The 16,609-nt window shown below is 37.1% G+C and overlaps 1 protein-coding gene across 1 annotated transcript; it reads right to left on the bottom strand.

Annotated features, from left to right (window-relative positions):
• Positions 1 to 15: 15 nt before the first annotated feature.
• LOC117323381 (integrator complex subunit 7-like) lies at positions 16 to 16,590 on the bottom strand. Its single transcript, XM_033878559.1, has 19 exons — positions 16,487 to 16,590; positions 15,439 to 15,568; positions 14,492 to 14,638; positions 13,357 to 13,494; positions 12,527 to 12,656; positions 11,354 to 11,593; positions 10,627 to 10,741; positions 9,788 to 9,913; positions 9,377 to 9,492; positions 7,885 to 7,981; positions 7,439 to 7,578; positions 6,554 to 6,892; positions 6,043 to 6,237; positions 5,379 to 5,482; positions 4,991 to 5,056; positions 3,430 to 3,559; positions 2,414 to 2,512; positions 1,760 to 1,951; positions 16 to 952 (listed from the first exon to the last, which is right to left on the bottom strand). Exons 1-19 carry the CDS (start codon positions 16,551 to 16,553, stop codon positions 686 to 688), a joined length of 2,838 nt encoding a protein of 945 aa, XP_033734450.1. The 5' UTR covers positions 16,554 to 16,590; the 3' UTR covers positions 16 to 685.
• Positions 16,591 to 16,609: the final 19 nt, after the last annotated feature.

Raw genomic sequence — 16,609 nt, 5'->3', positions numbered from 1 at the left:
GAGCTGTTAACAATAACAATGTCACGTTTTATGAAGTGTTAGCACTTAATTATCAAAATATCAGTCTCGAGCAAATAGTAATGAGATTCTGCCCGAAATAGCACAATCAGCAATTAGATTGCGTATAGTGCAATCCACAAACACAAAGTAATGTAATATTTTATGTAACAAATGTTCTTTATTTCTCATGGATAATTGAAAAACATTTTCGAATTGATCAAATCAATATCCATGATCGCTGTCTTTTGTAAAGGGTGCCAAGTTAAGTCCAGATTTCAGCAACTGCTCGATCTTACTACCAGGTGATGGGTGCCAACTAGATTCGAAATCAAATCCTTTTATAGCAAAATGAACATTAATGTGTAAATCATTTATAACTTAAAAAGATTTAATACAGTAAACACCTTACCACAAGTTTTATAAACATCTGATGCAGCCTTCCCTAGGAATCTGATAATTAGTTACAATAGTCATAGTAGACATGAAGTTTGAAGCTCTCTCATTCATAATTTTACAACATGATTCAGTTTTGTTGTTTTTATGGCTTGGTGCCTTCTGTTGATCATGTTTTCAACAAGATCTTATCCGTTCTGTACTAAATCTCTTCAAGTAGAAAGCACTTTTCTCTAACATTTTCAACATGAACACATCTGGATTCATCATAAGTCAAAGTTAACTCGTCAGATCATGAGTGACCTGGCATCTGTCCGAATGATGTCCTTACAGATGAAGACTTGGGTTTCTTCAGCATAGCATCGTCGTATGACTTGACCGTGATGCAGACCTTCGGACCCGTACACCAGAGTCCTCCATCTTGGTCTTCCACAGCCGCCTCTATAGACACAGAATGTACCCCACTAATAGGAAACGCCAACAGGAAGCTCACACTGAAGTAGTCATTGTGTGGCGACACGCTCTGGCTCAACGTGTTAGTCGTCAGGGCGTCGTTACTCTGCAGGGTCAAATGTCACAATATTTACCATTCAAAGTAAGTATGATACAAAAACAGTATGTAAAAATGTAATTGTTAGAATCAGAAGTGGATCAACATGGTTAGTTATGAAATCATTGCTATTCTTATTTATTTTAAGTAATGTGTACATGCTATCAGGAAAAGCGAAAATTCTTGTAATTTGAATACCACTTTAGACTTACCAGTACATCAAAAATATGCAAAAGAGGCTTTATCTTATACGAGATCATAGTTTCTGTTGTTACTAATTTTATATTGACTATCTTAATTCAGTTCCCATTTATGACCATCCACAATCACTGTATAGATACCGTCCTTGTACAATTTAGTTAACCTTTTGCTATAGAATCGCATCTCCGAACATAAACATTTAATAATACAATCAAATTTTGTATCGGAGTGATTCAGATAATATGTCTCATTGTAATACTGATACATATTTTAGCAGTAATCTTGTTTTAGCACTTTTTCAGCTGAAAGTTGACTGCTAAATTATGATAGTGCTAATTAAAATGTTTGTATTATTTTCTACAACATGCTCTGTAAATGCACTAATTCATCATTACCGTAATATGCTTAGATTCAGTTGTTTGTTTGGGTTTTACGGCCCATTGACAGCTATAGGGTCATTTAGGGCCAAACAATATACTATTATTATATTTTAGAAGATTTAGTTTTGCACTACGATTTGAGAGTGCTAAAATAAATAAGCTTACAGTAACCTTATAAGAACACTACCAAACCTACTGGATGTCTAATAGCACTACATACAATCATTATATATACCTTGGTGTCTGTGACGATCTGATTTCTGTTGACAAGTGTCGTGGTTACGGTCAGTCGAACCTGACCCACACTGCGGTATAACTCACGTCGTTTGCCATGCTGGACGATACCTTCCACCTTGAGTGTGAGGAATGTGTCATGGTGGACGAGGATAGGTTCCATCTGGGCGTTCTGTTGTGGAGACACTGCCAGCTACAAATCAAAGTAGTGAAAGTACTGATGTATTGCCACATACTATATAATTTTGGTGGGTGAGAGGTGGCTGTAGATACATGTATGTATAAGAAATATGAAGAAATCATTAAATCATTGCCACACTGATCCTGAAGCCTCATCATTTTGGCCACGTTTGTAACACCTGCTCAATAAATAAATTGAAATAAAAAATTACGGACAATCAAATTTCTCTGTGCACAAAAGAGTTTAAGTTGAGTTTGGAATACTTTCACATCATAATATAACGACAAAATCAAATTCCTCTGTACAAAAAAGGTGATTACCTTGAGGTTGTTGCAATGTGACGTCATAATATAACTACAAAATCAAATTCCTCTGTACAAGAAAGGTGATTGATTACCTTGAGGTTGATACAACAGACATCATAATACATGTATAACGATGAATCAAATTCCTCTGTACAAGAAAGATTATTACCTTGAGGTTGGTACACTGGAGACGTTGGAAGAAGAACCTTGGATACCTAAAGGTAGCCTGTATAAACCCTCGCACAGATTGTAGTAAGAGGTCGATGTGCTGGAATGGGAATCATGACTTTAACATACAGTATAAATATGTAGTAATATATGCACATTAAAAAATATTATTAATTTTACCAACCATGAATTAAAATTTATAATTACTTAAAGAGTCAATCATTTCAATGGTGTAGAATCTAGAACCCAAGCTTTGCCAAAGTGTAGAATAGCCTTAATCTACATAACTATGCAATGAGTGATGCTGTTTATCCCACGTCTTGCCTAAGTTTTGTGTGACACATTATAATACTGACAAGTGACAATACAAGGGCAACACTTTTTATGAGGAAACTTTCTGGAAGAGTGACCGATTAACACCATACCTCTACTTCATTAGGCCAGTAAGAATGTCATTTTTATGTAATGAGGTGAGGTCAGTTAATGATGCTTATCAAGGTTCTGATGGGCCTTTTACTGCCATGTTATGAAAGAATATGGCCATATATGGAGAGGTGGGGAACTATGTAGAATGTACATTGTGTGTGAGAGCCTGGAAGATACGTTATGTGTGAGAGCCTGGATCATACGTTATGTGTGAGAGCCTGGATCATACGTTATGTGTGAGTCTGGATCATACATTATGTGTGAGAACCTGGATCATATGTTCTGTGTGAGATCCTGGAACATACGTTATGTGTGAGAGCCTGGATCATATGTTATGTGCGAGAGCCTGAAACATGCCTTATGTGTGAGAGCCTGGATCATACGTTATGTGTGAGAGCTTGGATCATACCTTATGTGTGAGAGCCTGTAACATACCTTATGTGTGAGAGCCTGTAACATACCTTATGTGTGAGAGCCTGGATCATACCTTATGTGTGAGAGCCTGTAACATACCTTATGTGTGATAACCTGGATCAGACGTTATGTGTGAGAGCTTGGATCATACCTTATGTGTGAGAGCCTGTAACATACCTTATGTGTGAGAGCCTGGCCATGGTCTGCCTGTAGGGAACTGTCTATGTCCATCTGTACCTGTTGCACTGCCTTACTGAGCGGATCCTTGTGGCATGAAGTTGTCGGCATCCAAATCTGCTGCTGGCACCTGTGGTTAGAACATCTGTCAGCGAATGCCATTCATGGCCGACTATCCTAATGCACTTCAAACATTTTAAAATCACATGCAAATGCAAACTCCTCATCAATTTGTAGAATCTTTGATGTGGAAATAGAATTATCTCCCTTTGTTTTATCATTCTGTTGGTGTTCACATGTTTAATATCCCTAACAAAATCTAACATGGTATCTATCCTAGAATAAGCCCTCTCCCCTACTGTAAAAGTTAAGTACCATACTTATCCACAAATAAGCCCTCTCAACTACAGTAAAAGTTAAGTACCATACTTATCCACAAATAAGCCCTCTCAACTACAGTAAAAGTTAAGTACCATACTTATCCACAAATAAGCCCTCTCAACTACAGTAAAAGTTAAGTACCATACTGATCCACAAATAAGCCCTCTCAACTACAGTAAAAGTTAAGTACCATACTTATCCACAAATAAGCCCTCTCAACTACAGTAAAAGTTAAGTACCATACTGATCCACAAATAAGCCCTCTCAACTACAGTAAAAGTTAAGTACCATACTTATCCACAAATAAGCCCTCTCAACTACAGTAAAAGTTAAGTACCAAACGCATCCACAAATAAGCCCTCTCAACTACAGTAAAAGTTAAGTACCATACTGATCCACAAATAAGCCCTCTCAACTACAGTAAAAGTTAAGTACCATACTTATCCACAAATAAGCCCTCTCCACTACAGTAAAAGTTAAGTACCATACTGATCCACAAATAAGCCCTCTCAACTACAGTAAAAGTTAAGTACCATACTTATCCACAAATAAGCCCTCTCAACTACAGTAAAAGTTAAGTACCAAACGCATCCACAAATAAGCCCTCTCAACTACAGTAAAAGTTAAGTACCATACTGATCCACAAATAAGCCCTCTCAACTACAGTAAAAGTTAAGTACCATACTTATCCACAAATAAGCCCTCTCAACTACAGTAAAAGTTAAGTACCATACTGATCCACAAATAAGCCCTCTCAACTACAGTAAAAGTTAAGTACCATACTTATCAACAAATAAGCCCTCTCAACTACAGTAAAAGTTAAGTACCAAACGCATCCTCAAATAAGCTTTCTCCTCGTCTGTAAAATGAGGCCTAGTGTAAAAGTTCAGCACCATATTATCCTCAAATAAGCTCCCTACAGTAAAAGTTTAGCATTAAAGTTTGAATAGGGCTTATATATGAATCCCTTTAAGCTTATGGATATAATTGCAAAATTGAAGAAGAGGGCTTATATATTGGCAGGGGCTAATTAGTTTTTGATAAATATGGTAAGCTTTTAATTACAATGTTAAAGAGATTTTAAAGATATATTTTCATTTTCAGATCGACATGGAAATAACAAATAGAGTCTAAAGAAATGAATTTGGTGAAACAAAACCCCAAATTTATGGAACCATACCCTGGAGAATCCGGTTTGACAACAGACAATATGGCCGATTTCATCACCTCGCAACACTGCTGAAGTCTGAACAATGTCAAGGTCATATATATATATATCATGTGTGGTTATGTCATGGTTATCTTCATTATGACAAGGTCAACTGTTAGATTTATGAGGCATTAGTTGTTGCAATTCATTAAAACTGGTAATTATATTAACATATTAGTTTAACAGTCCTACTGTGGTCGAAAACCAACGAAAAACCCATGTGGTCAGGCAGGTGACCCATATACATTTTTACATCGAGGTTGCCAAGGTAAAAGGAAAGTGTGTTACAAGTGTGCTGTCCACCACCTAATGATGTACATAAGGGATGTAAGGTGATTCCATCGACTTTTAAGGATACAAAATTATGTTCCTCAGAGTATTTGGGTCAGCATCGAACGAGGACTGGTACAGGGCAGAAAACTTGGTGCTCAGGCTCTCATAGTCGTTCATACTCTTGTTGAGCTGCAGAGAAATGAAGGAATATTTATCAAATTCTTTTATATAAATCAGCTGTAATCTTAAGACTGTATCTGTATTCTTAAAACCAAGTCATGCCCAAACTCAAGTTCTGTGTTCAAATATCCTTGCAACTCAAAAAATTCTGGTAATGGGTGGAAGATACATGTAACATAGAATGCACCATGCAACACATTTAGATTAACAGTAACACTGTAATATACATACAAAATGGATGATTTTGAAATGTATTATATTGATGTAACTTCTTTTAGAAACACACTTTCACATTTTATTATAATATTTAACATTTAATGGAGACACATAAAACTGAAGTGATCAGTTGGACTTTTATATTCTGGAAATATTGTTATTTTAAATAAGTTATAATTTTTGGTCCATTTCTTGATTTCTCTGCAAAATGCATAATCTGAACCATAATAATTTTTTTTTACTTCAATGCCAAAGACGTTTGTGTCATGTCAGAAATTTCTTTTGTCATGTTTCAACAAATACTTATCAATACCTTATTAAAAGCCATGCTGTAGAACTAACTCTACACTGACCTGAGACAGGATCTGGCCACAGCGAGAGATTTCACGGCCACGCGACATGGCGAGTGCAGTGGAAATCGCCGGAGGAGGACAGGTACGAAATGTGTTACAGTTTCGCACAAGCTGGCAGTGGACCTGGAGAAGTTCTGTCCTCAGGCGTACATACCAGCACTGGAACTGGAGCGGGGAGTTGGGAGTCGCTGCGGCCTACAACACATTGCTTTATATCTTAATCCAAGAGAAATCACCCTCACTGTATACCAAAACTTATGTTAGAATCACTCATCCAGGTTGGCATATTGATTTTACAACCAAATTATTAGATTTTTGAAGTTAAAAAATCAATTAATCAGAAATTTTTGTAAGATTTTTCAGGTGAGTCGATCCACACCATTTAATTTTTTTTTTTGATAAATCCCAGTACTAAGCAATATTGTTCGTACTCAGAATTTGAGCAAGTCTTGGAAGAAAAGCATTAGTCCAAGACTCATATATCCGAGTCCCAAACCAATAATTAATTTACTTTGAGAGCAGCTAATCCCTTCTGGTAATGCATCATGGTATCGTCTATCCTCATGACATCACTTCCTGTGCCAACATCGTAGAGGTGAGCTTCAGCATTACAGATCTCATGTAATCCCAGCATCCAAAAGTGAAAATGCTCTGATGCTACCCTCTGGGACAACATGCTGAACAGGTCTGTAGCCACATGGTACTGGCCATACCTCATGGCCTGGCGACCAAGTTTGTAAGCAAACCATGGACTGGTGGAGGATTCCATACAGCCAATCACAAGCTCTCTTACATTTGTTGGGATTGGCTTGCCGTCTGCAGCTTGGAACAGCAATGTGCCAATATAAGTCTGAAAATATAGAAGTATTTAATGCATGAATTCATACACAAATCAGTTTAAAATATAATATACCTGTGTATGTAGGAATGTACATCAAACCATTTCTTACATTTGTCATGTGATCGAGCTGATATTTCTGCAATATTACTGACTGTGACATAGAGAATGCCATGGTATCATGACAGTAAATAGGTGTTTTTCTCATTGTTTTTTGCATTTTAATAAACACTCACAAATCAAGAGGCACAGAGAGGGCCTGTATCAATCACCTGGTTATTGCAGTGGAGAAACATCTTAAGATGGATGTTAAAGAATTTGCTATATTTCTCCTATTGGGCCCTACCCCACAGTCCCCTGGGGGTTAGGGAGACCCATCGTTAAAACAAAATTGGTTCCCGTTCACCCAAGGATGCTCTAACCAGTTTGTGGTTGAGACATAAAAAAAACATTTGGAAATTCAATATCCAGTGATTTGAATGGAAGAAGTGATGACATTGCTGTTACATTAATGTATATGTATAAAAAAAATTGTATTTATTAAGTCTCTCTACATACTTTGAGTTGACCCGACACTTTTGGTTGTTGGCCGAGATTCTGGAAAATGGACAAAAGTTGTGGTACGATGTCCATAATAACTTCACTGTTCTGTTCTCCAATGGCCGCCAGACATTCACAAAGCATCAGGCAGTTCTTATCTACGGACACAAGAGACAGGAAAAGTTGCCAAACTATGGAACTATTCAATCACACAAATGGATATAGGTGGCTGAGCCATCGGTATTTGAGAACATTACTTTTCATCCAATTACACTAAAATAGACACTCTAAAAAAAGCAACATGTTGATGATGTTATCAAATGGTTACCAAACTCAAAATATTGTTTAATTAAAATCAAACAGTAATATCTCAGTTCCCTTTCATCTTATGGCTTAAAGCTTTAAATTTTACTTCCCCAAATTATATACAACACATATGATTCTACTGTTAATAAGACAAATACCATTGGCCATTTCGAGGAGCTGCACTATTTCTGCTGCGAAGAACGAGCCAGTCTCAGGGTACACCTCTGACAGCCGGACGGCACAGTGGAGACAAACCTACAACAAGGGAGACAACTGTAGTACAAATCATGTACCACCTGTATCGGTCCAAACAAGGGAGACAACTATAGTACAAATCATGTACCACCTGTATCGGTCCAAACAAACCCTACATACTGTAGTACAAACCATGTACCACCTTGATCGATCTAAACAAACCCTACATACTGCAGTACAAACCATGTACCACCTTGATTGGTCCAAACAAGGGAGACAACTATAGTACAAACCATGTACCACCTTGATCGGTCTAAACAAACCCTACATACTGTAGTACAAATCATGTACCACCTTGATCGGTCCAAACAAGGGAGACAACTGTAGTACAAACCATGTACCACCTTGATCAGTCCAAACAAACCCTACATACTGTAGTGCAAATCATGTACCACCTTGATCGGTCCAAACAAGGGAGACAACTGTAGTACAAACCATGTACCACCTGGATCAGTCCAAACAAACCCTACATACTGTAGTACAATCCATGTACCACCTTGATCAGTCCAAACAAACCCCCTTACGATATATATATATCATATGTAATTAGCTTCCCTGCTTCGAGGAGCTCTCCTCCCACTTTTTTTTTTTTAAAACTTATAAGATTTTACCGAGGCTATCCCACACTCATTTCCAGACCAGCTCAAGATACTTTATAATAACTATCAAGACAAATCATACCTTTTACACAATTATATTTCCACAACAGACTTTAGTTGCCTGATCATTATCAAGTCTCTCATTCTGTCCTATTTCAAAGTCCCTTGGACAATAATACACAATGAATTTGGTTAATCTTGTAAACATACACATATTTACTTTAGAGTTTGAATCAGATCAAATGATCACCTGACTTCACAAAACACAAACATATCTGTATGATCATACATGCATTTACCTTGAGAGAGCAAGTTTTTGTGTTTACCTTGAGAGAGCAGATTTTTGTGTTTACCTGAAGAGAACAATTTTTTTGTTTTTACCTAGAGAGAACAGGTTTTTGTTTTTACCTTGAGAGAGCAGGTTTTTATGTTTACTTTGAGAGAGCAGATTTTTGGTTTTACTTTGAGAGAACAGATTTTTGTATTTACTTTGAGAGAGCAGGTTTTTGTTTTTACTTTGAGAGAACAGATTTTTGTATTTACTTTGAGAGAGCAGGTTTTTGTTTTTACTTTGAGAGAACAGATTTTTGTATTTACTTTGAGAGAGCAGGTTTTTGTTTTTACTTTGAGAGAACAGATTTTTGTATTTACCTTGAGAGAGAGAGAGAGCAGGTTTTTTTGTGTTTACCTGGAGAAAGCAAGTTTCTGTGTTTACCTTGAGAGAACAGGTAATTTTACTTACCTTGAGAGAACAGGTAATTTTACTAACCTTGAGAGATCAGGTAATTTTACATACCTTAAGAGCAGCTTGGTCTTGTGAATCAGCACTCCAGGCTGACAGACAGATCTGAGTAGTGAGAGAGAGGCGTGCACCAGCCACAATGTCCTGTTCAGGATTCCATACAGGACAGTCTGAAAGAAAAATAGTTGTGCATTACATGAAAAACCCTCAGTTGATATGAAATTTAACTACGAAATGCCCAATACACATCTGGGTTTACAAAGTCTACATAGCTATGCACCAGTATATCATAGTCTGTAAAACTCACAGAAATGGCTGAACTTGAAATGGTCTTCCTTTCTAACAATTATCATAAAAATCAATAAAAAATGTGAAGTTGCATTCACAAATAATCATGGACGACATGATGCTACCTTAACCATTATTTATTTAAAAACTTAATGTTTAAGGCAATCTTGTACTTACTACTTTTTTTGTGACAGATGGCGACGTTTGTGAAGAAATGTGTGGCGGTCGCGGAGAGACTGGCATTGTCACAGAGGTAACACAGATTACAGACTTCTAGTATGGTCGTCATTTGTTTCTCTGACACTGCAACACAAAAAATACTGTTTTAACATCAATTATCTATCTAGTTAAACCTGCTTTAACAACCACCTGTCTATAGCAATCCCCTGTCTATAACAACCCTCTGTCTATAACAACCCTCTGTCTATAACGACCCCCTGTCTATAACAACCACCTGTCTATAGCAATCCCCTGTCTATAACAACCCCCTGTCTATAACAACCCTCTGTCTATAACAACCCTCTGTCTATAACGACCCCCTGTCTATTACAACCCACTGTCTATAACGACCCCCTGACTATTACAACCCACTGTCTTTAATGACCATTTTGTAACAGTCCCAAGCAATAACAACCACCTGTAATCGATAACAACCGGACTCCGAGATCGACCGTTGGAGTTCCTTCCCTTTCACCATGATTACTATGGGTTGAGCTTCATTTGGTGTTGTCATTTTTTCAATGGTACTTTACATACCCATACAGTTGGCAATGTAATTTAGCTAGGGTATTGTGCATCTTTTTTTATGTTGAGTAAATTAAAGATTTTTTTCCCGGACAACTTTATTCAAGGTGCCTCAATCAAGTATCCATTTACCATAAACCTAGATATCGTGACACTAAAACGCAATTACACAGCAGCTGTATTGGGGAACCATGAATCTGAGGCTATGTGTCAGCCCCTTAAGTTTATTTCAGGGATAAATAAAGAAACTAAGATTACAAATATTTTCGTACCATCCTTCTGCATGTAGAGTTGGAAAGCCACAGAACCTGATAATGTGGACAGGACGTCCAGGCCTGCGGTCTTCAGGGCCAGGGATTCTGCAGTCAGCACAAACTCACACAAGGCCTGTGGACAGGGGATGTTATACCATTATGATAGGCAGTTATCTTTAGGTCAAGAATGGTTTAAAGATTCAATAGTGTCATACAAGTAATATCAGAAGATATTGGTCAAATTCCAGCGTGATCAATTTTACTGAAACAGTTCATTTTCTCAGACTGTAGTAAAAAGCCAATAATGGTTCGAACAGTCCTACACCTAGTCATTAAAAAAATCAGCTAATTAACTTAATAAGCACAAAGTTTGATCAATATACATTGACCCATACTTTTCAAAATGTCCAGAAGGTTGTGAAACTTTTTTTATTTTATGAGTAGTAAAAGGGCATATCTGTAGTGGAACTGAACTGTCCGACTGAATACCAGTGGCCAGGAAGCTCAAATGGTAAGAGCGCCCATCTAGAGTTCAGAGGTCTCGGGTTCAAGTGCAGTGTTATTTTATTTAGACAATGCTTAGTAAATACTAATGCTCATCTTGGGTAGTACAGCGCAAGGGAGTCAAATGTTATTGACCAATTTTATGCAAAAAAATAATAATAATTGAATTGCCAACAGAAAAAACAATCCAGTTTCACTTTTACTGGAAATGAAAATAGCCCAAGCCAGTTTCTGTCCCTACCTCAACTGATGTATTTGTCCACAAATGGGGCGTCTTTCTTGCCAGACTATTCATGTCTCTCAGGATCACAAACTTCACCACAGTCCTTGGATCTTTTCTGAGGCATGACATCAGCAACTGTACATGTGACTGGATATCCACCAATGACTGAGCAGCTAGCTGTGTCATTGTGTGCAAGGTCAAGGTCATAAAGTTCTGAGCAGGAAAACTGGAGAGTAGATCCTGGCACACTCCCCTGGCCTGTAAGAAAAGAAGACTACTTTTATCAAATATCAGGCCTGAAGGCAAATGAGACTACATGTCTCAAGTCAATTCTAACAGGCGTTAGCTGTAATCTTATTCTAGCATTTTTCATGCCGAAGCATTCCACCTAATTATGATTGCAATAATTGTAATTTATCTATTCTGGTTTCTATGGCAATCTTTGCTGGTGCACTAAATCATCATTCCGCTAATCTGTTTTAATTTGGTTTTGCACTAAAATTTAGTTGTGTCAAATTAAGTACACTTTATACAGTATACCCCTAACCTGTAAATATTTGTTTTCTGCATTTATCGCCCTGTTAAAAGTCAGGCAAATTTTGAGGAAAGGTTGCATTGTAGCAGCTGGTGACTTCCTCACTGAACAACATAATTATATGAGGTCTGTCACATGTTATCCAGATTTTGTTGATTTATTGCCTCGTGAACAGCCAAGGTCATTTTGAGGCAGGGTTTCCTTGTAGTAGCTGGTGGCTACTTCACTGAACAACATACAGGAGGCCTGTCACATTCCATCTAGAGAAATTAGGGTAAAGTGTCAAGAACACAACCACAACATCACAGACCAGTCCGTTTCTCAGCTTCATGAGAAACACAAACCACCACAGGTAGAGAGTATCGAACCATACACCTTTGGCCAGTACCCGCGGTTATGTGGCCGGCACTCTGACCAAATATATCTAAAGTAAATGTCTGCCCATGGACACAACAGCACAGGGTGGTCTGTGATTTCACCTTCCTATGAAACAAAATCAGACCACACACTTCAGATCTTCATCTAAAGTAACGTAAGTCCAATGTTTTAGTGAGCTGAACAATGGGGCTACATGTTTCAAGTAAATCCAGACCTGCTTCTCTTGTCTGCAGGTAAACCCCATGTACCTTTATCAAATTAATGTAAGTATGCGTTACCTTTGCTGCAGTGTCCACGTCATGGTGCATGTGCTGAAGAATAGGGATCAGTCGAAGTTTCAGGTCCACTGGGGTGGCTATTTTTTCTATCATGGTGGCTATCTTACTGCAAATGTTGGCTGCAAATGTGCTGAAGATAAAAACAAGACAAAGATGACAGCATGAAAGGGTTTATCAGTTTATAGAGCACCCCATATCATATATATATCCTACCTGCCAAATTAATCTGAAGGTTTCTGATGTTTATTGGCCTTTTAAAAATCTGATAATGGCCCATATCAGGTTTTTAAGAGGCAAATAAAAACATCAGAAACCTTTTGGTTGCTGCCAACTCTGGAGCCTCAAGATCATTTCAGTAATTTACACAATCTCACAAAATTTATTTAAGTCTAAAACAGGAGATTTTTGGAAAATGAAATATAATTTTTTTCACAGATTTAATGTATCGCATCTTATCCTTCAAATTAATTCACAGGTTTTCAGTTTAAACATAGTCTATTGTCATATAAAGAGACAATGGGATTCGGCACAAGTTATTACAACTCATAACATGCCCACTCTCAAAGGTCTGAGCAACAAAACAAAAATAAATTAAGAAACATAACACAAAACTCTAAAAATGAATCTTTCCAAACTGAAGATCTCCAGTTTTCCACTTCGGACCCCTTACAGGACTGAAATTTACATTTTATTCCTATTTGTGAAAATGAAAGTACAAACAAACTTCTTTGGGGAGGACTAACATCAGAATTTATCATACAAAGACAAGAATGTACAAATATCAGATAGGTGCTCAATGGTAACACCCGTTACATATCTTACATACTCACCGTGACTGGGCCGCAAATCGCTTCGCTGCAAATACAGCAGCATCAACCTCAAGGCGATCATTGGAGTCGAGGCCAGTGACGATGGTGTGGTGAACGGTCTTACGCTCCGGTATCACACTTGCCATGCTTCCCAAAGTTCTACTCAACAGAAACACATTCCAGTAATTCAAAATCTGACAATTTATAATGATATGTTAATACAAATGTTTGGAATGCCCGTACCAAACATGGGCATCCTCGTTAATGTACCAAATATCGGCATCCTAGTTAATGTACCAAATATCGGTATCCTAGTTTATGTACCAAATATCGGCATCCTAGTTAATACAAATGTTTGGAATGTCTATATCAAATATTGGCATCCTAGCACAGATACTAAAGATTTATATTGGAGAAAGTCAACATTTAAAGACTTATTATTATTATTCATATAACAATTTCCCTATACAAATACTAGATTGGAATGCTACAACTTACTGACTGACACTTTCAGTTGATGAAGCTTTCAATCACCAGGCTCACAAATATCAATTCCTGATTTAATTTTCAATTTCAAACAATCAAAATATCTAGTCATTAACTAGGACAAATGTGACCAAGCCCTAGACACTACTTTTTCCTAGTATCATTCCTTCAATTTGACCGTATTCAAAATTTAGCAATTACATTCTTGGTAAGAAAACAGTCCCAGCCCGGAATTCTGAAGAAGTAATCTGACTGACAAGGGCAATATACTTCTAACTGTATATAACAATAAAATGTTTGTTATGTATAAAATTTTGTTGTTTCCATGGTTACTATAGAACCACAAATATAAATACAATGAATATTGTTTTGTGTATTATTGTTAAATTACTATGTATTTTATGGGCTAACCACTAAAGCTTATATCCACAAAATAATTTGAAAGCTCCAAACCATGTAAGAAAGTACACCTGAACATTTTATGTTACAGTTTACAATCATCTCTATGTAACATGCATCCTCAAAACTCCAGGGGCTGCGTTCATGTACAATCTCTGGTTGTGGTTTTTGAAGATGTATCATGAGCTAGACATCATAGTTATGTTGTTACTATGTATACAAACCTGAGGGTGAGGGCCCTGGCCACTGGATCATTACTGTGTATACAAACCTGAGGGTGAGGGCCCTGGCCACTGGATCATTACTGTGTATAACAGAAAATATCCTCCGCACAAACTCGTCAACATTGAGGATTTTGTCGAGATGCTTTTCACTCTGTAGTGTTACTCTTAGAATACACCATCGCAGGAAGTTATTTCTGTAATAAGAAATCAGTAAAAAAGATGGTCACGTTGCCAAATAATTGAATAAAGTTCCTGTTAACAAAAAAAAAAAAAAAAAAGAAAAAAAAAAGAAGAAAATTCTGGAGGTTAAAATTTGTTATCAAAAATGAACAGATTTACTCTTCTGAAATTGGATTTTTGGTATATTCATAAAATATACGGTAAGTTAAATGTCTCAGGTCAGGCAGGTATATATACTAATAAGTCATATGACCCTTAATCTTATATTGCAAATTTAAAAAGCATTCACCAGTTTTAACCCTTGCAGTGCTGAATTGTTTCATTCTGGCTACGCCTGACTGTTGAATTGTTTTGGGAAAAAAATAAAGAATTCAAGAAAATTGAAAATACTTAAAAATGTTTTAAAACCAGTTTTACAATATAATTATGATCGTTAACTACGGTTATATGTCATGTTTTTCTGCATAAGGAGGGTTAATAATCACCAGGAACAATTTCATTTGTGTACATATACTTGTCAGTGAAAAGGACTGGTGTACATTAAGTTTTTGTTGTTTTTACCAGTTCTATTTCTCAGAAAATCTCTTCTTTTTCAATCATAACATACAAATATATATGTGTGTGTGTTGTAAATGTTACATTTCCATTTAATATTTTATATTTGTTCATCATTTATGAATGACAATCCTATAATTAGCTGACTACTCTTTGATTCCCAACACTAACTGTATCAATGACAAAAATAAAACAGCCCAAAAAACAATTATTAAAAAGGTCATCAGCAGTTAGTTGACATGGTCAACCTTTTACTTACCCAGCTCTGAAAACATCAGATAGTCTGAGAAAGGCTGTGTTGATAAGGATTGGGAATGGGTATTTCTCAAATAGTCTAGGGAAACGGATCACTGATTCACACTGGACTCCAGGCTTGGCAGAATGAAGACCTATATAAGCAAAAATTATCATGAAATGCACATGGGAAACTTGGAACATCCAGGGTCATATGTGAATGGGTGTCCAGGTGAATACTAAAGGAAAACAAGAGCAGAAATATACAGGTGCAGAGAGAACTTCTCTTCAGCTCGATCCACTGAGCATATAACTAGAAATCCAGAGGGTTCAATCCCTAGCAGATGCAATGAGACAAATAAAATTTATAAAGCTCTGTTACATTGACGTCCATGTAAGGACTCGGGGAATTACACTTAGCATTACTTGTGAAAGCTTGCTATAAGTTAACCCCATGAAACTGGAGGACAAGTTCTCCTGGTAGGAGAGTATGTAACCCAGGTAAATACTAGCTGCAATATATTGCTCGTCTGTTTTGTTCTATCGGTTCAAAGTAAGACTATGGCCGTTTTCGTTTTTGCGGTCCAAACGGTTAGACCACTTGGACCGGTGTTGTTCGTTTATGAAATAAAGACAGACCTTGTGATTTTATATTATTTTTCAGACGAGCTTTGACAAAGACTACCAAGTCCTGTAATAACATTTGCAGGTCCGTCAAGATATATGTCTGAAATATTACATTAAAAAACTGACGAACCGGTTTGTCCGCATAAACGAACAGGCCCTAGTAATCCAGTGGTCGTGGGTTCGATTCCTAGCAAAGGCATTGAAATCAATCATGCTTTCTGATAGACCCACAATACAAAACAGTTTAGCAGATGATTTAGACACTGTCATGCCATAACAGATGTTTGATAACCCTCCCATATATGTATCTAAACAGCTGTATCAGATTTAACCTCAATTGTGAAAAAATGACAGTTCTGCAACTTCTGGACCTGGTTTTTTTAAGACAACTTGACAAAATCTCTGGATATGTAGATTAAACCAAGACATTCTATTGAAGTATGTACCCCTATCAAGATCAGTTAATGCCAAATTTGCGTCTTGTTCTTGCTCGACTGAGGCATTTTCTTGCATGATGCCGGTAGCCGCCGGGAACGTCACGGAGGCTGCCATTTTGACAGAACGCAGTA

Source organism: Pecten maximus, chromosome 3 (genome assembly GCF_902652985.1).
Source record: "Pecten maximus chromosome 3, xPecMax1.1, whole genome shotgun sequence".
Classification (NCBI taxonomy): Eukaryota; Metazoa; Mollusca; class Bivalvia; order Pectinida; family Pectinidae; genus Pecten; species Pecten maximus.
Note: the sequence above shows the minus strand (reverse complement) of the source record. Positions and strands in the feature narration are given on the sequence as shown.

What these genes read in the sequence shown, in the direction of transcription:
- LOC117323381 (XM_033878559.1), bottom strand. Translation starts at nt 16,553, where the DNA reads ATGCAAGAAAATGCCTCAGTCGAGCAAGAACAAGACGCAAATTTGGCA. An exon ending in GGACAAATACATCAGTTGAG is followed by an intron (nt 10,742 to 11,353) that starts GTAGGGACAGAA and finishes CCCTGTCCACAG; the next exon opens with GCCTTGTGTGAGTTTGTGCT. An exon ending in GCTCCTCGAAATGGCCAATG is followed by an intron (nt 7,579 to 7,884) that starts GTATTTGTCTTA and finishes TTGTGTCCGTAG; the next exon opens with ATAAGAACTGCCTGATGCTT.